This window comes from Ailuropoda melanoleuca, chromosome 3, assembly GCF_002007445.2.
Source record: "Ailuropoda melanoleuca isolate Jingjing chromosome 3, ASM200744v2, whole genome shotgun sequence".
In the NCBI taxonomy this organism is placed as follows: Eukaryota; Metazoa; Chordata; class Mammalia; order Carnivora; family Ursidae; genus Ailuropoda; species Ailuropoda melanoleuca.
The window spans coordinates 10,384,289-10,410,870 of record NC_048220.1 but is presented as its reverse complement, the minus strand read 5'-3'; the positions used below and the strand labels follow the sequence as shown (position 1 = coordinate 10,410,870).

Genomic DNA, 26,582 nt, shown 5'->3' with positions numbered 1-26,582 from the left:
TGCTGTGTCAGAAGTCACACAGTGGGTAACTATGAAAGGGACCTAAGGTAACAGGAAAAAAATGTGTATATAGTTTTAAAAAGCTGAATGATAACAGGAAGCAGAGAAATGGAGTAATAGCTGGAAAAAGTACCGGGATCGAAGCAGGATTTGGAATAACAGACAGTAGAGCACACTTCTGTCCTGATGGGAAGCAGTCAACAGACATGAGAGTCAAGAGTAGAGAAGAAAAGCACAATTGGGATTCAGAACAGAAAATGAAGTCTCTGATAGGAAGGACTCTTCCTCTTTAATAACAGGAGGAATGAGAAAGATGGGAACAAATGTTACAGCTTCATGACAGGATGGTTAGAGTCTTGTGTGATTCTATGTTTTAATGCCTTATAACTTACAGTTAAGAGTGAAGACGGAAGACGAGGTATGGGAAATCTGAAGTTATAAAATCTTTGGTGTAGGAAAGCCCAGTGAAGATACATAGGAGGGATGGGAGAACTCTGAAAGAGCTGAGAGAGAAGCTCGTAAGTCCTTCACCAGAAAGCAAAAGTAAAACTGCACAAAGTTGTAAAAAAGAACCATTTAAAGATACTGGAAATTCATCAATGCATACAACACACAGAGAAGCATTTACTCAAGAAAAATCTACTGGAATCTCTGGAGAAACAGCGAGAACCTGGCATTTTGATCGGGGCACTGCTACCCCACCCCCGCCGCTCTGTTCTACGGGGGGAAGCAGGGCAGTCCACCAGCACCAAGAATTCTGCTGCATGGCCAGAGGCGGCTGATTTGAGTAAAAATCCCAGGCCCAGTGGCACTGTCAAAAACAGAGATCTCAGTACCAAACACCAAGGAAAGGCTAAGCTCTCAACTAGACTGAGGTGATATGAATTGGGACAATGGCAGATCAGCCAGAAATTGAACAAGATCCAGGAACAAGAGAGTTAAAGAAGGCCTTCCTGATCACGAATCCTCTATCAATTAAAACTGTGCTTCAAAAATGAAGATGACATAAAGATATTCCCATATCAATAAGAGGCTCAACAAACATTTGTTGAATAAATGAATGACTCTGCAAAAGGCAATGAGGAACAAGAAAAGACAAATACCTGTCTTTATCCAAGTATACAGGATACAAGAAAAATAAAAGCTATTGCTTAACATGCATAAAGGATTGGTGTCAGCAGCAAATAGTTAGGTATCAAATAATGGAAGAAAATAAGAAGAACATCCACAAGTTGAGAATGTGAAAGATGTGGCTGATCACAGGAGAAGCAGAAGATACAAACAGGCCATTTTTGCTTTGTGTAGTAGCACAGGAACATGAAAATGACCATGCAAGCTGAAACCACTGTAAAGTAATCTTAATAAACAAAAGAAAAATGACAAATATTCTGTGACTAGGAAAAATATTTTTCAAAACAATAAAACTCTTATGGTTGGCAATAAATGTATAGGGAAATGAAAAAATAGTAAAAATAATATTTATTTAGCACACTGTAATCAAAATATTAGAAATATTGAGAATTTAAGTTTTTATTTATTTATTTATTTAAGATTTTTATTTATTTGAAAGAGAGAACGAACAAGTGAGAGGCAGAGGGAGAAGCAGACTCCCTGCCGAGCAGGGAGCCTGATTCAGGACTCGATCCCACGACCTTGAGATCATGACCTGAGCTGAAGGTAGATGCTTAATCGAGTGAGCCACCCAGGCACCCCATCAAGTGTTTCATTTCTTTGTAAAAAATTTATCAAGAGTACTTTGAATAGTGCTTGCCTTCTTCTAACTCTGTAATTTAGGACAAAGCAAGCAACTTTCCTAATCCTTGGCAAACCATCATACTTGTTTCTAAGTTTGTATCAGCTTCCAACATTTTATTCTTCACACTTTCAATGCTGTGAAATATTAGCCAGAATTCCTTTAATTTCACTATCTCTAGAACATCCTCATTCCTGTGTTCCACTTTCCTCACTTCTGTTGACAAGTTAGCCTTCACTAACTCCTCTGGTTGCACATCCAGAGTCTCTCAAATGACAGCAATGTCAGTAGCCCCAATGTGAGCTATTTTTCCGTAACTTTGTTTATATTTGATTTTTTTTTTGTAAAAAGCATCTTTCATTTTCTATTTATATTCGATTAGTCAACATACCGCTTATATTCCATCTCAATGTCACTTACAGTGCCACCACTTGTCACTGTGTGGTTGCACTTCCTCTTTGTAAGCCAATTTCCTCTTCTGATTATCCAGTTTTGTAGAATGTCACTTGAGCTTGTCGCTTTGCTGTCTGTATACGAACTGAGTAACGGGCCCTAAATGACCAGTTGCCAAGAGACTTGGAAAGAACCACTGTGACTGATCACTGCACATGAGGCGCAACTGCCATTTCCACAGTGATGTGTGCACAGAAGAGCCAGCGGAGAAATTCATACTTGAGGTAACTCCTCACAGTTAATAGACTGTTGCCGAGGGACTCGTTACTTAACAGCAGAAACTATAACGTGTATATAAAGAACGATGCACACCTGTCTGCAGTACAGAAAAGGAATGACAGCACGAATGACCCTGCGAGTTCTAGCAGTCTGGATTCCTTAATTACCATCAAGTACATTAGCACTAAGGTGTTGACCAATTTATCTTTTCATCTAAGAACTGTATTTTGTTTAAAATAATAGAAATCGTAACTTATCAAAGTACTGCCTTAAAAACTGGATGGAAATGGCCAAATATTTTTGAGGGTTTTTTGTTTTGTTTTGTTATGCAGCCTGACAAAATGAAATCTTTCTAAACCAGAGTGGGAAAATACTTGGAAGCAGCAACAGTCCACTTATTCCAAACATTTTCATTTCATTTCGTTGCATAAATGTTGTTCTAGGTGGCACTTTTATTACCTTGGCTATGAAATAGTCCCAGATACTGAGCTCCGGTGGGATAAACTTCTCTTGGACTGCCAGTGACTCCTGGCTGACTACTGATGAGGAAGAGGTTGGTGGGGCAGATTCTCTGCAAGAAATTTTTGATGGCCTAAAACGTTTGTTCTGTTTCTCTCCTTCTTCCACAAGTGAAGAAACTAATAAAAACAAAATAAAGTATTATTAAAGTAAGTACTATTTCCATTGTACTAATTTCACCTATCTTTACATAAGATTTAAGGTTACAAATAAGCACAAACACAAAACTGAGATCATTATTATGACAGTAAGGTAAAAAAATAAAATAGGTACAAGTGAGACAAAAATTACTGTGAAAAGCAGTCTTTATCTCAACTTATTCTTCACTCTCTGAATGTTAACTTTTCTATTGCATATGTGGGCAATAGGATATAATATCTGCCTATAAATGAGTCCACAATTGAGCTAAGATCATGAAAGAAAATTATCTACATCCCTTTACTTTGAAGCATACCATGGAAAACAGTATCTTGGGATGTCAACATCAATTGACGGCAACAACTCACTTACGAGGTTCTTTAGTAATCCCCTGGCCTTTTATCTACATATAAAATTGAATGTTTTCACTGAAAATATAAAAAAAAATTCAAATACATAACAAGCGAATTAAACTGACTCAGACTTTTGGAAATGGCTTGCACACAGAATTTCCTGGTCAGTGGAATAACAAAGAGGGAGAAAATGCAATCTTTGTTGTTTTAACTTTTAAACACTTAATGGTTAGTATTCTCTTAATATTTTACTTTAGAGTATTATAGGCCTCAGGAAAGAAAAACAAGTTACACAAATCTATAAATAACAAATACTAAGTCACAAGATGCAAATCACCAATATAGAACCAAGGATGTCCCAAACAAAGAAGCTTATGTCTAATCAACAAGTGAACAACCCCGCAATAAGGCACACCAATATTCTCCTTCAACGGTTCCGGTGAGAACTGACTTACCTTCCAAAGGAATGCAAATATGTGTTCTGTAATATAATTTTGTTTTACTGTTTGAAGCTACTCAGCTTGCATAAACAGCATGCTCATGCATTGTATCAAGCTACAGCCAAGCTGAGTATAACAAAGTGATTTAGTGATTTCAGGAAAAAAGGAAATTAAAATGGATAAAAATTCTAAAAGATTGCTAAGACGTGGTATGATTATTACATAACTCCCAAATGATTTTAAAAGGAACTTTCAGATTAAATGTGTAAATTTCTGCCTTTTTAAAAAAGATTTATTTATTTATTTGAGAGAGAGAGCGTGCGTGCATGAGTGGGAGGAGGGGCAGAAGGAGAAGGACCCTGAGGACACTGCGCGGGGGTCTGACGTGGGGCTGATCTCAAGACCCTGAAAACACGACCTGACTCGAAACCAAGAGCCAGATGCTTAACTAACTGAGCCACTCAGGTGCCCCAATTTTTTTTCTGTTTTTAAAATCAACTGACAGTCAACAATCATATTTCTAATATATGTTGCATACATTCATATTCATTCTAAAACTTAAACAGTGGTTCTACCAAATTCTGATCAAGTAAAAAATTCAGTCTATAAGGATATTCTTTACCTTTCAAAAAACTAATGCTGTGGTTTAAAATAAATTAATGATTTGACTTCAGCATTACTATTTTGCTTTTTTTGTTTTTAGATTAGAAGGCATATGAACATAGAAGCTTAAAGGATCTCTGGAAAAATAAAACTTACAAACAACACTAAATGAATATATTTTTGCCAAGATATTTTTATATAATAAAAAATCAGAGTTTTTTTTATGTTTTTTTTTTAAAGATTTTATTTATTTATTTGACAGAGAGAGAGAGACAGACAGCAAGAGAGGGAACACAAGCAGGGGGAGTGGGAGAGGAAGAAGCAGGCTCCCGGCAGAGCAGGGAGCCCGATGCAGGGCTCGATCCCAGGACCCCAGGATCACATCCTGAGCTGAAGGCAGACACTTACCGACTGAGCCACCCAGCCGCCCCCAAAAATCAGAGTTTTAAAGCCAAAACCTACGAATACTTTTTAAAAAGAAAAAAATTTACAAGTACAGTCAATGAACCCAGACACTGACATGAAAATAAGAAAAGTTACCATACTGGGGGCTAAATGTTTAAAATTACAGACTCGATACCAGAAATATAAAACCACTTATTAAAATACTTTTGATGAACAAAGGAAAAAAATGGCAAACAGATTCATAGTGAATGTTCTATTACTTGAAATGCTATAAACAAAGGGACCTCAGTGATACCTCCCAGCAAACAAGAAATAACCTGCAGCTTCTCATTAGCGTAAACACTTCTTCTTTTCCCATAAATTACAGCAAGACTTAAGACAATTTTATGTTTAAATCACAGTGGGTTAGCAGTCATGAAGGACTGATAGAGACCACACAGTGGCTGACCTGATTTTTGAAAATGCTAATAATCAAATATCAAGAACCTCTGTCACTCCTTGGATAAAAACTGACTCTACTGTTCCATTACCAAGGAGGTAAATGGCTACTTTACTAGTAATGGAAGAAAAAAACCAGTATTAGTGAGGACTGAAAAGGAACTTGAATGTGGTGTTTAGAAATTATAAGAAACACAGAGAGGCTAGAAAGTGGGTAAAGAAAAACCAACATACCCATAGGTAAGAAAAGAGAGAATCACTCACTAACATAAATTTCTTAAATTTCTTAGCTGCTTTGGATTCATGGAAAGTACTTTTAAGAAGTACTTTTAAAGTCAAGATAGTGGACTTTCCCTCCATTTTAAGAACCTTTATCCTCACTCCTAGTACTGCAGTGACTTCCGGGAACTATGGACGTGACGCCCTAAAGAACACAAAACAGAAATGGAGAAATGGTTAAGAGGCTACATCTAAAGAATGGGCAGAATAGGTACAGAGGAGTTAGAAAGACAATGTTGCTTTTTTATCATAAATTCTTCTGGAATATGGATTTATTACCATGCATATATACTGCTTTGATTAAAATCAAAACGTAAGAGGAAGGCTAACAAGCTAACACTTTCTGAGTTTATAATTTTATGTTTTAAAAGAATTTGTTTGAGAGAGAGCATGAGCAAGCATGACCATGGGTGGTGGTGAAGGTGGGACAGTGAAAGTGGAACAGAGGTAGAGGGAGAAGCAGACTCCTGCTGAGTGGGGAGTCTGACATGGGGCTTGATCCCAGGATCCCGAAGTCATGACCTGAGCTGAAGGCAGACGCTCAACCGAATGAGCCATGCAGGTGCCCCTAAATTAATAATTTTAAATCAAAATTAATATTCTAAATCTAGACTTAAATGTTATTTCTTTTAAAAAGTGACCTCAAAGTAACCAGCAGAATGATCTCACTCTCTGCTTCTCAATCTAAGGCACATTTATCACAAGACCATTCATGAGTGTGCCAGACAGTGCACGAAACTTCAGGGGGGACAATGATCTGGGCCATCAAGTTTAGCTCCAAAATTTAGGGGGTGGGAGGATGAAGGTAAATCATTTAAATGATGATTGAAAATATTTTATTGGAAAGAAACAAAGATATGGAGAAGATAAAAGTCATGTAAGTTCAAGATAAAATAGATCCCGAATCTATTTCTTGCTTNAAATATATATATATATATATATATATAAATATATTTACTCCCCTCTAGCATCCTCATGCAACAAGTTTGAGAAGTACAAATATAGGCCAACACAAATTAAATAAAAAAACAAATTCTCAAAATTATATGTAAAACATGACTTTATAAGTAAACTTCAAAGATTCTTAAAAGGAAAAGACCAAAACAGATTCAAGGAGTAGTAAATTTAAGGTATTTCTTAATCCTCAAAGAATAAAATTAACGCTAAAAAAAATGTCTGACAGGTGATATTTTCCAGATTTTAGAAAGACTGAGTCTCAAGGATCGATCGGTAGGGTACAGTATAATACCTTGTACCTGCTTCATAAGTACCTATAAAAATAAAATGATGACTATCTTAGTAGAAAGTAGTGATTTGTCTCCAAATCACAGAGCAAGTAGTTTCCAAGGTAGTTGGTGTTCAAAGTGGTTCTCTGGAATATGGAAAGAAAATATTACAATTACTACTTAGATTTATTTTTTAATAAGCAGAAGTGAGGAAAAGGAAGAGAAGAGAAACAGGGTAAGAAGGGGAGAAGGAGGGGCACCTGGGTGGCACAGCGGTTAAGCGTCTGCCTTCGGCTCAGGGCGTGATCCCGGCGTTATGGGATGGAGCCCCACATCAGGCTCTTCTGCTATGAGCCTGCTTCTTCCTCTCCCACTCCCCCTGCTTGTGTTCCCACTCTCGCTGGCTGTCTCTATCTCTGTCGAAAATAAATAAAATCTTAAAAAAAAAAAAAAAAAGAAGGGGAGAAGGAAAAGAAGAGAGGAGGAGGGGGAGTGGAGGAGGAGAAAGAAAGAGAAGGCAGTAGAGGAAGAAAAAGAAAGGGGGGGTGAAAAAAGGGGAGGGAAGTGGTAAGGGGAAGAAGAAAATCTGTCAATGTTTAATATCTGGATCAGCAAGAGTACGTGTATTTATAAATAAGTAAACACACACATACTGAGGATTTGCTCAAGCATGTTTTGTGGATAGGGTTATGTAATAAAAAAATCTGGAGATCACACTACTTTCCATCACCCTGAAGACCACGATGCAGAGGTGCCTGTTAAGATTTCAGCTCCGGCTCAAATGACTTATTAAAAGTGAGAAAGGAGTACATACATACATTGAAATATTACTCAGCTGTACAAAGAAAACTCTATCATGTGCCACAACATGGATGAACCTTAAGGAGATTGTGCCAAGTGAAATAAGCCTGTCACAAAAGGACAAATATGGTAGTTATGAAATGAACAGATAATTTTTTAATGAAAATTTATATCTATCCCTCAAAAAAATGTCTGTCCAAGGAGTCTAACAAAAGATGTATTCCCTTCTCCGGCAAACTAGTTATTTTTCGGTTCAGTGGCCTGTTAAAATTATTGGGCAAATTCATCTGTATTGTAAACAGCTGATCGTTTTCTATTTTAAAAATGCTGAAGTCTTATACTTTTTCTGGTCAAGAAGTGTTACTATTTTATATATTTTGCTGAAGGAAGGATAGCAATGACATCTATAACCACTAAATACTGAATAGAAAAATTTTATTTTTATACAAGTTTTAAGGGAAAAGCAAAACATTTGGATTTTCTGATCCATATTTAACATAAATAATCAAATGGCAAAAATATACTTTAAAATGTCTAAAACATCATCAGCAGTCTCATAGTTAAAAAAAAAGATATGCTTACCACAAATAAAATATTCATTTTATATTTTATTCCTCAATGCGAAGACATAAAAAATCATTACTATAAATTTATCAAGATGAAGATGGAAAATTCAGTTCTCATAGTTGCAAATATTATGACAAAATACAATAAAAATTCTTCAATAAAAACACTGCTTTGCTTTATAATATGCAATGAAAAGCAAAGTATGGATTTCTAACTGTTAGCAAAAAAAAAAAAAAATCATTTTTCCAAACTTGCTATTGCTCACCTGATTATCTATTTTAAAAATTAACCATAATAACAAAATAATTCCTAACTCCACGAACATAAACTTGCACTGATTCATTAGGAAAAAAATCCTTCGTTAATATATGATGTGCAATTCACCAAATTAAATTTGATTAAAAAAATAATAATAAATCACTGATTACATCAACATTTTTGTTAAGCATTCTAACCTGCCAAACTGAAATCTAATAGAAATCATCTACCGTTTTCTTAACATTATAAAGCTTAGTCATATTTAAATTTTGTCACTAAAAATATTAGTGCATTAAGTATATAAAAGACGTGTACAGAGAAATATAATTTAGTTCATGATGATGATGTACTATATGTTGGCTAACTGAATTTAAATAAAAAGGAAAAGAGAAAAAAGAAAAATAATAATTTAGTTCATGAGACCATCATTGAAAAGAAAACTGAAATCAGAATTTACACCAGAACAAGGAAAACAAACGGTGACTTTTAATTCCTCTTCTGGCACTAAGTTACATCTATGATTGATACCACATAGTTTCTAGGTTCTCAAAGACAGAAGAGTATCACATAACCTGGATATGGCCTTAGCACTAAGTGAACCACGCATTTTAAGTATTCTGTGTTATTTGCCACCAAGGCACTAAATGTACAGATGCAGGTAATTTTCAGTCACTTTCACTATTTAGGGTTCAGTAAGTGATGGAATACAGATTATGATGGTACCTACAAGATAATTTATATAATGGTATTTGTGTGTAGAAACAACTAAAACTGAGTGGTTCAACAAAGAACTTAGGCTTTGAGTAACGTTCTTTACACATCTGTGCTCAGTAGAAATGGTTGGAATTGAGACCTGGTGACTGGTTAGCAAGAATATTTTTTTTTTAAAGATTTTTTATTTATTTATTTGACAGAGAGAGAGCCAGCGAGAGAAGGAACACAAGGAGGGGGAGTGGGAGAGGAAGAAGAAGGCTCCCAGTGGAGGAGCCCGATGCAGGGCTCGATCCCAGGAATCCAGGATCACGCCCTGAGCCAAAGGCAGACGTTTAACGACTGCGCCACCCAGGCGCCCCTAGTAAGAATATTTTTAATTTTACAGGTATTTGGATATTCCATAGCAAGAATTTATCCCTTTTTAATATTTCATATTAACCCATATTAACCAGATCAAAGTTTTAAATGATTTTCTCTTAGGACACATTAAAAACAGGGCCACAATTAGTTTACCAGTTTCTTTAATGCTACTCTCAGTACAGCTATAAATCTTACTCCCTCTTAGACTTTGAAAGTTTTTCTTTAATTGAATTCAGATAGCTGAAGTTAAATATATATATATATATGTATGTTCCAAGGCAAATTTCATGAAAAGTTAGTCTTTTTCTTTTTTGTCCATATAAAAAATGAAGCAGAGGGAACTACTCCTTAAAAATTAGGAGATGTCATAAAAATGAAAGTATTTTTAAAAATATGAAAACTAAGATTATCACATATGGGCTACTAAATTACAAAAGGAAAATTTAACAGCTAGGTAGAAGGTATTATGAAGATTCTTCTCATGTCAAGATATAATATATATATAGTTTCAATATTAAAAAGTTTAGAAACAAGGATACAGTTGTTTAAAATAATTACTTTTCCTGGTATTATGAACACTTAGAAATCCACAACCCCTAATGGCTAGAATCATAGTATGCAAAACATAAAGCAGCCTCATTGGAAATGTTTTCCAGACATTTCAAGCCATAGTCTGATTTACCATGATTAGCACTGACATTTATTTCTACACATTTAAAAAGATGTTAAAGTCTAAGGAATAGAAAACATCAAAGGAAATAATTTAAAAGCAGAATAAAAAGCAGAGATGGTTTTCTGAAATGTTAATCATTATTTTAAATCAGAAATATGGCTTGATTAAAGGTTTGATTATTTTCTATTTTAAGTGCCATACAAAATAAAACGGGCCCAAGGTACCCCAACCCCTCCAAAACAACACAAAGCAAGCTGAGCCGTAAAAGCCTATTTCTAAAGCTAGTATCTTGCCTGCACAACTGGGAGGGCTATGAGAACTGATGGTTGAAAGAGCTTTCGTAAAGCCCACACATTCCATGGAGAATACCACTACCTGGTGGGGGCTAGGCACAGCAAAGTGCCTTCCTGCCAAAGAAAGAAGAGAGAATCTGTATTTGGGATAGAACAAAGACCAATGTTACAGTATATTTCAAAAACAAATGATCATTTCAACAGCAAAAGATTTAAGAAAATCACATTAGATAGTTCTAATCACTGGTGCACGAGTGTCTTATAGTTTGAAAACTGCACCAGAAACCTGACACTGCATTTTCACCATTTGTTCATGCTTTAAGAAAATGATCTGTAACAAAAACTTTCTGTGAATAAATTAAAATGTAATTACACTCGACAAAGTTATCATTCAGACGAAGAAATAAAGTTTCAGTCTTAAAAATAAACAAACAAACAAACAAACATGAGAAAACTAACCGGGTAAAGCTTTCGAGCGTGCGTGGTCTTTGCTGGGAACATGTGCACCTCCACCAAACACAGCAGACCACATTTTTTCGTTCAGAGGATGGGCCACAATCCGAAACAGTTCATTACTAGAATGTGTTGCCAGGCCATGGATGAAGAGACTCAGATACACTGCTGTGAGAATCTCACAGAGCAAGACTGTAAGCCCTGACTGGGCTTCCTCACCAGAAGAATTCAAAAGTCTAATCAGAGACGTGATTCCTAGAACAAACAAACACAGCTACCACTGACAATAAATTTTAAAAATAAAAAACTATTATTTTTTAATTTTTGAAAAAACTTTATTAGATTAGGATTAAAGTTTTTTCTTCTCTAGGTTCACAGACTAGAAGTTATATACAGATAATGCACAAATACTGAGCTATTTGTTCGATTTAGAGAAACAATGAAAATCTATTATCTAATACAAATCTGATAGATAAATTTAATTCCCACAACAAATGTTTTTCTATTATGACAAAAAAATTGTAACAAGTGATACAACAAAACATTTGAGTCATTTTAGTAAAATGGCCAAGGAAATACCAATGTTAAGTAACTGCGAAATTTATAATGAGTGGTAAATACTGAAGTGGTATCAATTCTAACAATATTGAACAGTGATTATCATGAAGCAAAACCACACCGAATATACTTTTTCCTCATCTGATTAAATTCAATAAGGCTAAGAAAAAATTCATATATATTTATTTACGTATATATATACATAAATTATTTATACCTGGCCATTGTGCTGGTGATGTATTAGGAGTTATTGCTTCATCTAAGCTTCCCGCTTTCAAAGAATGTCGATGGGGAAGCAGTACCGTCTGATACATCATTCCAGTAAACTGATTTGTTTGAAATGAACTAAGAGAAGAAAACATTTAAATAAGAATAATCTATAATAATAACAATATATGAAAATAATAATGAAATATAATGATCTAAAATGAATTTCACATGTAATATTTCCATGTTTTAGATCTAACTTCCAGGGTATCTTAAAATTCAAATTTTTATTAGTTATGCTGCTATTACTGATCTAAGTACTGTTCTATATAGTCTGGTGGTATATTAAAACCAAGTATCCTTTAAGTGCAAACATGCAAATTTTCTAAATTAAAATACATGTGATAGGTTTTAAGTATATTTATTTAATGAAAGATATAGAATATACAAATGAGAAAACTAAATCATTCTTGACCACAAATAGCAAGCTATTCTAACAAAGTTCAAAACAAGGTTATCTGGTTGAAAATAAAGTTTAGGTTGAGTTTGATATTTAATGGCTGTCAACCCTACATCAGGATAGGTTATATCAGGTATATGCACAAGGTACCAGGGATATAATGTAAAATGTGGTTTCTATATCCATGAAATTTATAGTCTGGTGGAGGAATCAGACAGAAATAATTTTATCATATTGCTTTTCTTTTCTTTTTCTTTTTTTGAGAGAGAGTGGGGGGGGGAGCACAGGGATAGGGAGAGAGAGAGAATCCCAAGCAGACTCCATATCCAGCACAAAGCCAGAAGTGTGGCTTGATCCCACAGCCCTGATATTATGACTGGAGACAAAATCAAGAGTCAGGCGCCCCTATCATATTGCTTTTAGAGACAAAACCTACGCATACAAGGTTATGAAAGCAAAAGGGGGGGAGTGTTTTACACAATTTGGAAATTTACACAATTCAGCTTCTCCAAGTAAATGGCACTTTAAACTAAAACTAAATAAATAGATGAATGAACAAAGGAACTTGCAGCTTGACATAAACTATGAAATATATCTGACAGAAGATGGTACAAAAATTTTTGTTAAATCCTCTCAGAAATCCCTATATCAAATGTGAAGTAAATGAATGTCATATTTAAATACGGCACACTTATTGGTTTAGATTTGCTCTGTCAAGTCTTCTCTCAGTCATAATATTTTGATGCATTTGTAAATAGTTTCGCTTGCTTTATTTTGCAGCTTCGAGATGGCAGGTTGCCAACAAAAAAAATCCCCCTGCTACAATAAATCTATGGAAATGATGAAAAAAGATAAAGATACATTGATAAAAATAAAGCCACACTCAGTAACAAGAAAGTGAACTCTTGGAGGACAAAGGCCAAAGAAATCAAGTTGAAGCTACCTTGGGAATATAGAAACAGATTAGTAAATTGAGACTCCTATGGGAGGGAGAATTGAAACACATAAGACAAGCAAAAATCAACACCAAGGAAGGCTAAATTATGTAAGAAACAACAAACTCAGTGAATGACCTGCACCTGAGGAAGCAGACTTATCAGAACATGACAGAAGGTGCTTTATATTCAGAGAGGTTAAAACAATTAAGAAATACAGACAATAAGTTATAAAAATAAAAGTGGCCATTAAAATCAACAAGGAGATCTTAAAAATGAAAAACAGAATTTCTAAAACACGAACTCAGGCTAAATAAAAGATAAGACATTGCTGAAGAAGGAGTGAGCATATGGAAAATGAAACCAGGATTTCTCCTGAAATGAGGCAAAAAAAAATAAAGAAAAAAATATGAGATGAAAGCTAAAAGGAAAATAAGAGAAACCTGTAAGCTCCAATACCTGTCTAATAAGAAACAGGAGAGAGAAGACGAAATATTTAAAGAAGGGGCGCCTGGGTGGCGGAGTCGTTAAGCATCTGCCTTCAGCTCAGGGCGTGATCCCAGCGTTCTGGGATCGAGCCCCACATCAGGCTCCTCCGCTATGAACCTGCTTCTTCTTCTCCCACTCCCCCTGCTTGTGTTCCCCCTCTCACTGGCTGTCTCTGTCAAATAAATAAATAAAATCTTTAAAAAAAAATTTAAAGAAATACAGTCAAGAAACAAAACAAAGGATCATAGGGGAAAAAGAAAAGACAGGCAAACCAAGAAACATATTTTAACTCTAGAGAACAAATTGATGGGTTACCAGAGGGGAGGTGGGTGGGGGGGATGGGTGAAACAGGTGATGGGGATTAAGGAGGGCATCACAGGGTGATGTACTGAAGTGTTGTATCACTATATTGTACACCTAAAATGAATATTACACTGTTAACTAACAGGAATTTAAATAAAAATTTTTAAAAAAGGACAGAGAATTTCAAAGATACCAAAATGTCAGACCAAAGGAAGATACCAAAGTATCGAACAGTATGTTTTAAAAGTCTAGCTAAATTATAGTGAAACCTTAGGCTATAAAGAGAAAAATCATAAACATCACTCTTTGGTAAAATTTTTCTCTATTTCAAGTCCATTACTCCTTCCTTTGTGCTTCCTGAGCCTTTCACTATATTATAATTATACAATATAGTACATTATAATATTATAGTTTATAAATATAAATAATATATATAACTACAATATAATTATAACTATACTATAGTGCTTATTACTTAAGTGCAATGTCATGTTACATGTATCACTTATCAACTTCTATGTTTGTTTCTAACTAGACGGACCTCAAGAAAGGAGAACTTATCTTAGTGCATATCACAATGCCTGGCATTAGGCAGTGATCAATAAAAGCTAGCTAAATTAGTTATACTGACAAGGGTCTACTTAACATTCATTTGCCATAAAGACAGAAGCTAAAATTCAAAGATGGAAAAATAGTACTCATCACTTCAAATGCTTTCTGCATTATTCAGACTGTCATAAATTTTTTCTACCGCAAAAGTACACAAATTCTGAAACCTCATCAGTTACCGCAAACAGTCCTAAATTTCACAAAAAGGTACTTACCTGTAGTTATGACTACCACAAAGGCACTGATAAATACAAGCAGAAAGTGAGGCTGCTAAAGTATGCATTACATATACCTGAAAAACAAACAAACAAAATTAAGTACAACTTTTAAAAAATCAAACTTGTTTCAAGAGCTACTATAATCTAGCAATGTAAAAAAGATGGAAAAACTACTGTCCTTAAAAACTATTTCCGTTTTTTCCTTAACAATCATTTATGCCTATAGAGATCACACTACAAATTAAAAACACTAAGGCCGTTGACAGAAATCATAAAACACAGACACCTGCTACCTAATTTCTATTTCAAGAACAAATGGGAAGAGATGTTAGCTATTCAGTAGTGCATAAGCCGCGTATTAAAAGAAAACTCTCCAAGATTCAACCTGCTTCCTCAACCAAAATAAGTAAAAGCTCAGTGTGATAAATGAGAGTTTACCTATGGACAGGTCACTGAAGCATATGGTACCATATATTCTAGCTACTAGAGAAAACAAGCATCTAAAGAAAGTGCAATTATTTAGAGAAAGAAGGTTTGAAAGACAGCAACTGAAGGGCAAACATTTGTATTAAGAAAGAGAAGGTTCTAAACATGGCACGACAAGCAAAGAGAGAGGTAGATCTGAGACACACACCTAGGTCAGAAAGCTAACTAGATTAGACTATTTAAAACACTAGGTACTCGATCTAATCATGAAGTATGATGGTCTTCTATGTAGATAAAAATGGGAGTCAGAGATAAAAATCAAATTGCTATTTCCCCTTCAATTATCAATAAGATGTGTGGTATGAATTAAAATCAAGAATATCACCATAAAAATGAAGACAGCAAGTCCAAATATGGGAAATTGCAAAAATGATCAGAATATTTTCTAGCTTCTCTAGGAAGGGAAGAATGAAGAAGGGGTAAACAGAAGGGGGAATGAACCATGAGAGACTGTGGACTCTGGGAAACAAACTGAGGGCTTCAGAGGGGAGGGGGGCTGGGGGATTGGGATAGGCTGGTGATGGGTATTAAGGAGGGCACGTATTGCATGATGCACTCGGTGTTATACGCAAATAATGAATCGGAACATTGCATCAAAAACTGGGGATGTACTGTATGGTGACTAATATAACAAAATAAAAATTATAAAAAAAAAGAATATTTTCTAACTTCTCCAATCAAAAAGTGGAGTCTATTTCTCCATTACTGTATCCGGACTAGCCTTGGGACTTCCTTTGACCAAGAGGGCAAAATGATATGTGATTTCTGAACCTAGTCCTCAAAAGGCCTTACAAATTCTACTCTTGCTGCTTTTTATTTTATTTTATTTTATTTTATTTTATTTTTTTTTAAAGATTTTATTTATTTATTTGACAGAGATAGAGACAGCCAGCGAGAGAGGGAACACAAGCAGGGGGAGTGAGAGAGGAAGAAGCAGGCTCATAGCGGAAGAGCCTGATGTGGGGCTCGATCCCACAACGCCGGGATCACGCCCTGAGCCGAAGGCAGACGCTTAACCGCTGTGCCACCCAGGTGCCCCTCTTGCTGCTTTTTAAATCCCTGCAACCACTATGTGAAATAACCTAGGCGTGATGGTTAATTTTATGTATCAACTTAACTGGATCAAGGGGTGCCCAGACATTTGGCCAAACATTCTGGGCGTTTATCTGTAAGGCTGATGGGGGATGCAATTAACATTGGTAGAAGTGGTAGACTAAGTAAGGAAGACTGCTTTCCCTAATGTGGGTAGGCCTCATCCAATCAGATGAAGACCTAAATAGAACAATAAAGCTGTAAAAAGGGAACTTCTGCCTGGTTGCCCTGAGCTGGAACATTGGTGTTTTCCAGCCTCTGGGCTAGAACAGAAGCTGGGCTCTTCTTGGGTCTTAAGCCCACTGGCTTTCAGACTAACCCTTACACTTTATTGGCTCTCCTGGTTCTCAGGCCTCTGGACCCAGACTGGAACTACACAATAGGTCCTGGGTCTCCAGCTTGACAACCGCCAATCTTGGGACTTCTCAGCCTCCATAATTATGTGAGCCAATCGCTTATAAAACAAAGTTCTCTCTCTCTCTCTCTATACACACACACACACACACACACACACACACACACACACACACACCCTATTGGTTTCTATTGGTTTTTTCTAGAAAACCCGGGCTTGCTTGATAGTCGATGAGACACATATGACCCAGATTCCCCTATCATCCCTGGAAACAGTCTGCCAACCACCAAAAATGTAAATACAGTCATCCTAATCCAGAATTCAGCCAGCCTACCAGCTGACCAAAGACAAGGGAAAATATCCAGAGGCCAGTCCAGCCGGCCCAAATTAGAAGAAGCCAACCCACTGAATCATAAGCAAAATAAATGATGGCCATTTGAAGATACTAATGCTTTGGAGTGATTCTTAAGCAGCAAAAGCTGCTTATTATTAAAATTGTGTATGCTTACTATTCAAATTAAATATGAGATACAGTTTGGCTAAAATGAGCACAATCTGGAAGAAATTAAATTCCTTACTATACAACAAACCATGTGGCCATTTATACTACAGAAGAGTCCAGGAAAAGTGACAAAATTAAATTACAAGGGTTAAGGTTATCCAAGAGGGTAAAACTGTAGGAGAGGCCACCATTAAGCAAGCAGAATATCGAACTGGTGTGATATCACAGCCTGTGAGGTGGGTGAGAACCAGATGACAGATTAAGAAAAAAAAAAGAGAGAGAAAAATAGTCAAACTTGGACATACTTTAAAGGATTTCAGTATGTTTGGAGAGTAAAGATGAAACATGACGTGTGATATTAATGGTACCTAAAGGCAGTGATGATGGATGGCAAGATGATGTGGATGATTAGATAACTATATGATTAGTTATGCATCAGAATCACCTGAGAAACTTCCTAAAAAATACATATTCTTGGGACTCACTCTCACACACTGATTGAATAGGTTTGGAGTCAACTTAAGAATCTGAACTTTTAATAAACATGCCAGGTGATTCTGCTGTAGCTGATTAATAAAACACTGCCTGGCCTAGAGAAACGACAGAGGCAAAATACATTATCCTTAGAATATATAATGTTTTAATATTAACAGAGGAAAACTTTACTTGTATATTAAGAATTTTACACCAAACTTATTTCTAAAAGTTTCTATTTTAAAAGGCAATCAGGGGCGCCTGGGTGGCACAGCGGTTAAGCGTCTGCCTTCGGCTCAGGGCATGATCCCGGCATTGTGGGATCGAGCCCCATATCAGGCTCCTCCTCTATAAGCCTGCCTCTTCCTCTCCCACTCCCCCTGCTTATGTTCCCTTTCTCGCTGGCTGTCTCTATCTCTGTCGAATAAATAAATAAAATCTTAAAAAAAAAAATTAAAAAAAAATAAAATAAAAGGCAATCAGCTTTTTGCCTAAGTGTAATACTAAAAGAACGACTCGTGTATCTGTATACAAACCCATTACTCTTATCTTACTAAAGTGGCTAAATAAGAGTAAATAACTAGCACTGTGATTAAAAACTCAAGTACCCTACTGGGTTAAGAACAAAGTGAGGTGAGCCTGGCCTACAACCGCAAGTTTTCCTTGATCAAAAAATATATATAAGTGGTAATGTAACAATTCCTATGTGTAGTCTGATGTTTCAAACTGTTTCTAAAAAGTGCTGCTTTACCTTTTTCTTTTGGTTTTATCATAAGAAGTACCTAAGTTTTAAAAAATGACAAAAGTGTACTTACTTTACTGCTCTGGATGTCAGGATGGGGTGGTGAATCGAAGTTTATGATGGCATGCAGAATATCATGTGTGAGGTTACTGAGGTGCAGTAACGGGTTGGCAACGACGGTCTTGGCACTGGCTGTACAGGCGAAGAGGAGGGGTACCGAGGTCTGCTCTGACAGACGGCTGGGAAATATTGGTTCTGAGGTTTCCTTAAAAACGAAGGGAAAAGAAGGTTAATCGACTCTTTATAGTTAAAATCCATTATTTAACTAATTCAGGGGTCTCTTGGGAAAAACTTTAAAACAATTAAAAATGAAAAGCCTGACAGAAACTTTTATAGAATTAGATGGGACCTGAGGAGGTCAACATTCCACCAACTATATTGAAAAACGAGGGGACAATACCCTCTTATCCGAACGAGAAGCTTATCACCTTACACGGCACTCAGACAACAATTCAGAGTATGAATTCACCTGATCACAGGGCCCGATGCTGAATGATCCTGAAACCATCACACACACACAACTCCACAAATTCATAATACATAGCACCACACAAAAAACAGCATTCCTTAAAACAACCATAATGAAGAAAACCAAAAATTTTAATACTTAAAGACAAAAAGAACAATACCAAAAGCCATTTCTCCTATGTGTACTATTTTAGCTGGTGATCGTCTAAATTACATACCTGCTGAGATTCTTGTAAAAGCAAAATCAATTCCATTCTCACAGAGGCAAGACCACCACCATGGGACCCATGAAGTATGCAGTAACTCAGAAACATCCTCAAGAGTGACTGATATTTCAAAAGCCACTGTCGTTTTTCCTGAAAATTTTCTCTCAACTGTTTCACTTTTGTTTGCTGAAGCAAATCTTCAGCATCTCCATTTAATCCAAATTCATCTGCATTTTGGCCAAATGCAGCCTGTAAGTCTTCGCCATCTGAACAATAGTCACAAGTCCTCTGAAGAGCTATCACCTCTTTTTCAAGCCAGTGGTAGAGCTGGTAACGCAGTTTTCCACCATCTATTTCATAGCCTGTAGATAACGTACGAAGTTCTACTGTAAGAATCTTTAAACATGCTCTAAATTTTAACTGAACTGCAATTATATCTTCCGATGGACTTAAAACGTCATTTTCATCTAGTGTGCTGAGAGATTCTGTGTAATTGGAACTTGTTTCATCTATTTTTTCCCCCATTTTCCTCTGTAAAGGTTTTAGTTCTTTCATTGAAATAGGGAGATCCTCATCTTCTTCATCATTATCACTGTCCCATTTTAATTCTAAAGAGTCATCCTGAAATACAACACTCGGTTGGCTCCAGTCAAAAGAAAGAGTAGAGTTTGACTGCTTCTCTGAGGAACCTTCTGAAGAAGATCCAAAACCATTTATTAGTGACTGTGACCAATCAACAGCAGAAGACTTATCTTCCCTTGTATCCAATTTTAATGGAGAAGAAGGAGAACAGTCTTCACTAGTATCCAGAAAACCAGATGTTCTGCAAAATGGTTTTGTTTTCTTGATGACTTTTGGCATCTTCGATAATACTTCCAAAGCTAACATAGGGCAGCCAGCTTTCAAATGAGCACTGGCAGTAGTAAAAAATAATCTTCTTTCACTTAAATTAATTGTTCCTGCCAGTCCACTTTTTCCTGTTAAACTCATGTGTGTGGACAATATATCAGATGATCCAAAATGACGTCTTAGCAAAAGAGGATGTGTTCTCAGGTAATTGTAGAAATTAAAAACTGCAGGATTACAGGTTGACGTCATGACTTGATCTGAAAGATAATTCACTCTATCAGCTAAGAAAAGTTCAAGAGTTATACTGCAGTCCTTTTTCTCTACTATGGCACCCTTATCTACCTGGTCTTTCGACAACATTTTACTAAGAGAACCTCTAATACACAGCATTGAATAGACAAGAATATATTTGTAACTGAAGTGTTTTAACACAAAAGAAAAACAAAGGTTATACTCATTTCACACCTCTTCAAGTAACAATATAAAATTATTTAAAACACTCGCTTTCACACTCAAAGTTCTTATTCTCCTACTTCCCTCAACATTCCTTCCCAGTCTGCTTTGCTAAATCTTCCTCATCTCTACTTTAGAATGTTAAGAGTGTCCCTGAGTTCAAGGCTTGACTTCTGTTCCCTCTATATTCCATGAGTCAACTCATACAGTCCCATGGCTTCAAACACCATCAAGACATGGATAACTTGTGTATCTATTTCAGGCCCAACTTTACCCTATACATCTAAACTGCTATATCCACATGCCTACATTACATTTCCATTTCCGTGCACACACTCTTGTCTCAAAGTCTTTTTAGTGAGCCTTTAGCATAAACCACTCTTGACCCAATAAGCAATTACACTGACCTCATGACACTCACGTCTCTGCTCACAGGTCACATTACCAGAGAAGTCTTCTTTAGCTAAAACAACACTCTCCCACACCTGCTCCTGGTCTTGCCCATATCATTTATCTCAAGCTAAAAACTTAGAGGAGTTTTCAAAATTGACTATTACTCCCTTTACATTCCATAACCAATCCTATCTACTCCACCTGAAAATTATATTCCAAATCCAACCATTTTTCTCTGCCTCCACTCCTATCACCCTGGTCCGAACCACTATTACCTCTTAAAATTTTCTTCTAGAATACAGATTTAATTGGCTCTAAAAGTATGTGATTACGTATTAATTCTGAATCAAAATACGTTTTTGACATGAATATGTGTAGGCATAAAAAGGTGACAAGAAAAGGCCTTTTCTGGGGCGCCTGGGTGGCACAGCGGTTAAGCGTCTGCCTTCGGCTCAGGGCGTGATCCCGGCGTTATGGGATCGAGCCCCCACGTCAGGCTCCTCTACTATGAGCCTGCTTCTTCCTCTCCCACTCCCCCTGCTTGTGTTCCCTCTCTCTTGCTAGCTATCTCTATCTCTGTCAAATAAATAANTCAAAAAAAAAAAAAAAAATTTTAAAAAAAAAAAAAAAAAAAAAAAAAAGAAAAGGCCTTTTCTTTTCCCCCATCATTACATAGAAGCCAGTATGGAAATCTTCAGCTCAGACGGCCAAGACGCTTGAACAACTGAATATGGCTTTCTCACAAGTCTTTCACAGTAAGACACATGATACACTTCCTGATTAAAGGATGCTATGTAAAAAGCCATGAACTAAAATCCTTGCCAGTTAGTATTCCAAACGATATGACACCTATGATACCAGCTATCAGAACCAATTCAATTCTACCTATGGAAAAATATTTGAAAAGCATATGTCATCATTTTTATATAATTTATACAAAGATTTCCATTTTATACTAACCTCCAGAAAAGCTCCAGCAAATGGGATTTCTAAAACAAAAGGCAGAAGTAGATCCCCAAAAAATAAGTTATAAGAAATTCTCTACTACACTCTCATAAAAAATTAATCGTATCACTTAAATCTTTACACTGAATATTTTTATTATAAAAATTATAAAACTGATTAACAAATACACAAACTTCCACCTAAGAAAACCATCCTTACACACTCTTTTCTCCAAAATTTATACTGAAATGTTGATAATACTTATGTTCAATACATTCATTTTATAAAAACAGAAAATCTGAAGTTCTTGGTTTTCAAAGGATTTTTCTGAAAAAAAGACTCCCCCACCACCCCCCCAAAAAAAACCCCAAAAACACATACATAACTCTGTGTTCCCACCTAAACCTTAAAAGTCTTAGTCCATGTTTTCAACTTGCTTTGTATTACCTTTAGCACCCAACGGTGTGTTCTCTACCCAGCAAATACTAACAACTCTTTATTTTTAATATCTTAGAAATGCAGCTTACCATCATCCTCTCTGACAGGCTGCTTTATTAATGTTTCCAGAGCACCACTATAATCTTCCAAAATCCAATATGCCATACTCCGAAGAAAAGGATCATAATGCATATTTATGTTCAGTGAATTGAGTTCATTGACAGAATCAATCCCCAAAACTTTTTTACGTAAAATAGATTTATATGTTGCAGATGTATCAAATTCAGACTCATAGAGTCTTGCTATTACAAGAGCCAACTGAATGTCGTTCAGTTTTTCAAGACATACCTTCAAAAAAAAGAACTACTGGTCATAAATAAGCAGGGGTATATTTCATTTTAAGATACACTCAACTGACTCACCAATAACTAGAATGAATAAAAGGCAATGTTAATATCTGAACTAAGTGAACAAAGATAATAACAAATAAAACATATACTGCTTGCTTTAGCAAATCTACCTGCTAGTACTAAATACCTACTTGCAAAAAGAATTAGCCTATAAATATTAAATAACTCTCAAGAGATCCAATTCAAAGGACATTNTTTTTTTTTTTTTTTTTTTTTTTTTTTTTTTTTTTTTTGAGAGAGAGAGAGAGAGAGAGAGAGAGAGAGAGAGAGAGAGAGAGACAGCGGGGAGAGGGGCAGAGCAAGAGGGAGAGAAAATCCTAAGCAGGCTCCGTAGCACAGAGCCTGACTTGGCTTTTAATCTTACAACCCTGAGATCGTGACCCAAACTGAAATCAAGAGTAGGATGCTTTGTTTTGCTTTGTTTTGTTTTTTGAGATTTTGAGAGAGAGAGAGAGAGCAGGAGCAAAGAGAAGGGCCAGAGGGAGAGGGAGAAGCAGACTCCCTGCTAAGCAGGGAGCCTAATGTGACGATGCAGGACTCAATCCCAGGACCCTGGGATCATGACCTGAGCTGAAGGCAGACACTTACCCTACTGAGCCACCCAAGCATCCTGACATTTTGTTTCTTGAACTTCTACTCTTCCCCATCTGTTTTGAATCACTTGTATGAAACTGAGCAAAACGGCAATTTGAGGCGTGCCTGGGCGGCTCAGTCAGTGAAGCGGCTGTCTTCAGCTCAAGTCATGATACCGGGATACTGGGATTGAGCCCTGTGTTGGGCTTCCTGCTCAGCAGGTAGTCTGATTCTCCTTCCCCCTCACCCCCTCCCCTCCACTCCTGCTCTCTCTTTTGTGTTCCCTCTCTCTCAAATACATTTTTTTAAAGAAAAGAGCAATTTGAGATAGACAGGTCATACCTTAAATGTTTTAATTTTTTAAGGTTTACTGAAAAATAATCAGTTAAAAATATGCTAAGGTTAATCAACTAAGACAGAGTCAAATATAGATTCACATATGTTTAAACTGATAGGACAAACTTTTCATTAACGTGTTCATAAATATTCTTAAAAGTTAGATCAACTATCTCCAACACAATGTGGTTAATCTTCATTCTGTATAAGTATCATTCAAGCTAAATGGCAAAATTTTAAAAGTCACTGTTAAATAGTACTAAGTATTTAGCCTTATGTAATTCCCACTATACTTATATTGAAATTAAAAAAAAATTTGAGCCCAGAGAAAAAGCTTAAAAGGATGACAGTGCTTTTTTAAAAAAGTTTCATCATTACCTCAATTGCATCTCTGAGGCAACCAGCTAAAAGAAAAAAGGCTGCAGAATGCTCAAATCTTTGTTTGCCTAACAAAGAAAAAGCATTCTTTAAAGCTGCTCTACGCCATCGCTCATCCTCAAAATTGTGTCCAAAAAACTGTGTCATCTTGGGGTCTTTTTGGGATCTAGAAAGAAAAAAAGTGTATAAAAATTTTGAAACACAGTGTTTCCACAATAAGAACAAATTTGAACCAAAGTTCGCCATTTAAATATTAGGACTCAAAAGGAACACTTGCCAGTGTATAAAGTACTATATACAAATCTGCTCCTTTTCTGAGCAAAAGATTACTTACCAGTAAACATCTACTTCTTCATATAAATCTCAGAGATAAAACTGCTTTGGCAGTACTGCAAGAAATTATGCCTAAATCCATGCAAAATATAAACTTAGATAAACTTGTGTGGTACTTCACCATTTAAACTTCATCAATCACCTTCACCCCCACTGCCCACCTGATCTATGAATGGTAATCAAAACCTAAGGAATTTGTCCTTATTCAAAACAATCCTAAAAGATCTAGTCTTTTAGAAAACTGACTGGTGCCCATGATTTTCCCCCAAAGGTTGCTATTCATATGGAATCACCTGGAACTGAATGCAAAATAAATGGTGAACTATTTTTGTGATCATGTTTATCAAGTCTTGCTGAGAACTAGTGAGAGAAAAATTCCAAGCGACCCTAGCTCAAGAGTGGGGTCAGGTCAGAGACCACTGGAGGGTAGTTTGGTGGGATGGCCCAGCCCACGAGCTCGTAATAAGGCAGAGGGTGGATGCCTGCCTCTTCAAGACTCCACCAATTCATCTTTCCCACTCCAGATGCAAGTTTTTGGTTTAGTTCTTTGTTCTAGAGAAGCATCATGGGAAGTTCTTAAAATAAACAAACAAACAAAAATGTTCTTCTGGACTGATACACCTGAAAACAAACTAAAGTGACCTCATCAAGATTCTTTTGCTCTGGAAAATACCTGAGCTTCTTTCTTATGAATCTCTCCTTAAATGCAAAAATAACTAAGAATCTACAAAATCACACTTAACAAGAAAAATAAATCTTTACTTTTACTTCATACATTTACTCCTCATGGAGAGTTTTCCATTTTAAAGCACAGTTTTCTCACCTACCTATATAATCCCCAAATCACAGCTTTCTTTCTCATTGCAAGGTAAAAAATGGCAGCATCTAAAGGATCATTCTTTCTATAAAAGGCTGCTTTGGCTACCTGTAATTAGAAAATATTAGTCAAAGTATCACAGAAACAATTTTTAAATACACAAAATAATTTCTCTCACATTCAAGAGGGGCACACAGTATTTAAATGTTCAGTAAATTTAGAAATTAAGTACACTAATGCATGGATGTATATACACACAGATGAACACATATTATACACATACACAGACATACATGTATTTTTTTATAATTTCAAAAGTAATTCATGGTGGCCTCCAAAGACACAGAGAGGTGGGAACACAGTACAATGCTTTTCATTACAAGCTCTTCAGTACTATTTTTCCAAAGATGTGTACACATTATTTTGTAAAAATCAGACGTATGCTACCAAATAAATGTGTCAACTAGCAATTTAAGAATTAGAATATAAACATTAAAAACCTGCATTAATGTGATATATTGAAATATAATGGCTATTTAAATGCATTTTACTGCTTCAATTAAAAAAAGAGAAACAAGAAAGGAAATATGGAATGTCCTTTTAAGAAACATCCAGAATATATTAATTCATTTTTTTAAAAGATTTTATTTATTTATTTGGGGGAGGCAGAGAGAGAGCACAAGCAGGGGGAGCAGCAGAGGGAGGGAGAGAAGCAAACTCCCCGCTGAGCAGGGAGCCCCATGCAGGACTCGATCCCAGGACCCCGGGAGTCCTGGGATCATGACCTGAGCTGAAGGCAGACGCTTAACTGCCTGAGCCACCCAGGTGCCCCTGAATTCATTTTTATATCAAAATAAAATACAACTTACCTTCTCTATGCACTTGCGTAAGGTGCGTGTATTCCGGACCCACCACCCCACACCCATTGCTCTCAGTTCAGACCAAGTTGGATCATCTTTCTGCATGGCTGGCAACATATTCAGTAGCTCTTCTTCTGCTACTGAGTGAAATGCCCAGGCGAAATGACTAGTAGACAGGCCTGAAGAAATGTCAAAAATAATGTTTATAAGAAATATAAACGTTTATATAATGATTACCAGAAATGTGTGTTCCATATTTGCCATAAAAATGTCTAAACTTTTTATGAGACTCACAGAGTTACAATTAAGTAATTAAGGTTGGAGGGAATATGTTTGTTTTTCTTGCTTCTCCTAACAACTCTATCACTTCATTGTTTTCTATAATAAGCATATATTTTCTATAATTAAAACACATATTTTAAAAGATAAAAAATGCAAATGCCACTATGCTGATTATTTTTGTTCTCTAGCTACTACCCATGACCTTTCTTAGAAAATGAGAAACACATAAAGCTTTATTCTATGCTGAAATGATTGTTCTTCATTGCTGACTCTCACTGTCCTTTGGCCAACATTTGTTTTTGTGGATTTAAATCCATGGAATTAAAAGAACATCAAGTAGATGGGACAGTGCACTGAACAGAACTTGACTGTAGACTCTGGAATCAGAATATATACAATAAGCCCA

The 26,582-nt window shown here is 36.1% G+C and overlaps 1 protein-coding gene across 2 annotated transcripts in view; it reads right to left on the bottom strand.

Moving 5' to 3' along the window:
* Positions 1–26,582, bottom strand: part of DMXL1 (Dmx like 1) — a 128,467-nt gene that overhangs the window by 45,427 nt on the left and 56,458 nt on the right. For both annotated transcript variants that reach the window (XM_011220019.3, XM_002915452.4), the window contains exons 20-29: positions 25,904–26,073; positions 25,045–25,142; positions 23,885–24,050; positions 22,277–22,535; positions 19,122–20,215; positions 18,449–18,640; positions 14,722–14,798; positions 11,721–11,848; positions 10,952–11,200; positions 2,885–3,063 (exon numbers count right to left, since the gene is read on the bottom strand). In XM_011220019.3, coding sequence (XP_011218321.1) covers positions 2,885–3,063; positions 10,952–11,200; positions 11,721–11,848; positions 14,722–14,798; positions 18,449–18,640; positions 19,122–20,215; positions 22,277–22,535; positions 23,885–24,050; positions 25,045–25,142; positions 25,904–26,073 — 2,612 coding nt within the window. The remainder of the gene's footprint in view (positions 1–2,884; positions 3,064–10,951; positions 11,201–11,720; positions 11,849–14,721; positions 14,799–18,448; positions 18,641–19,121; positions 20,216–22,276; positions 22,536–23,884; positions 24,051–25,044; positions 25,143–25,903; positions 26,074–26,582) is intronic.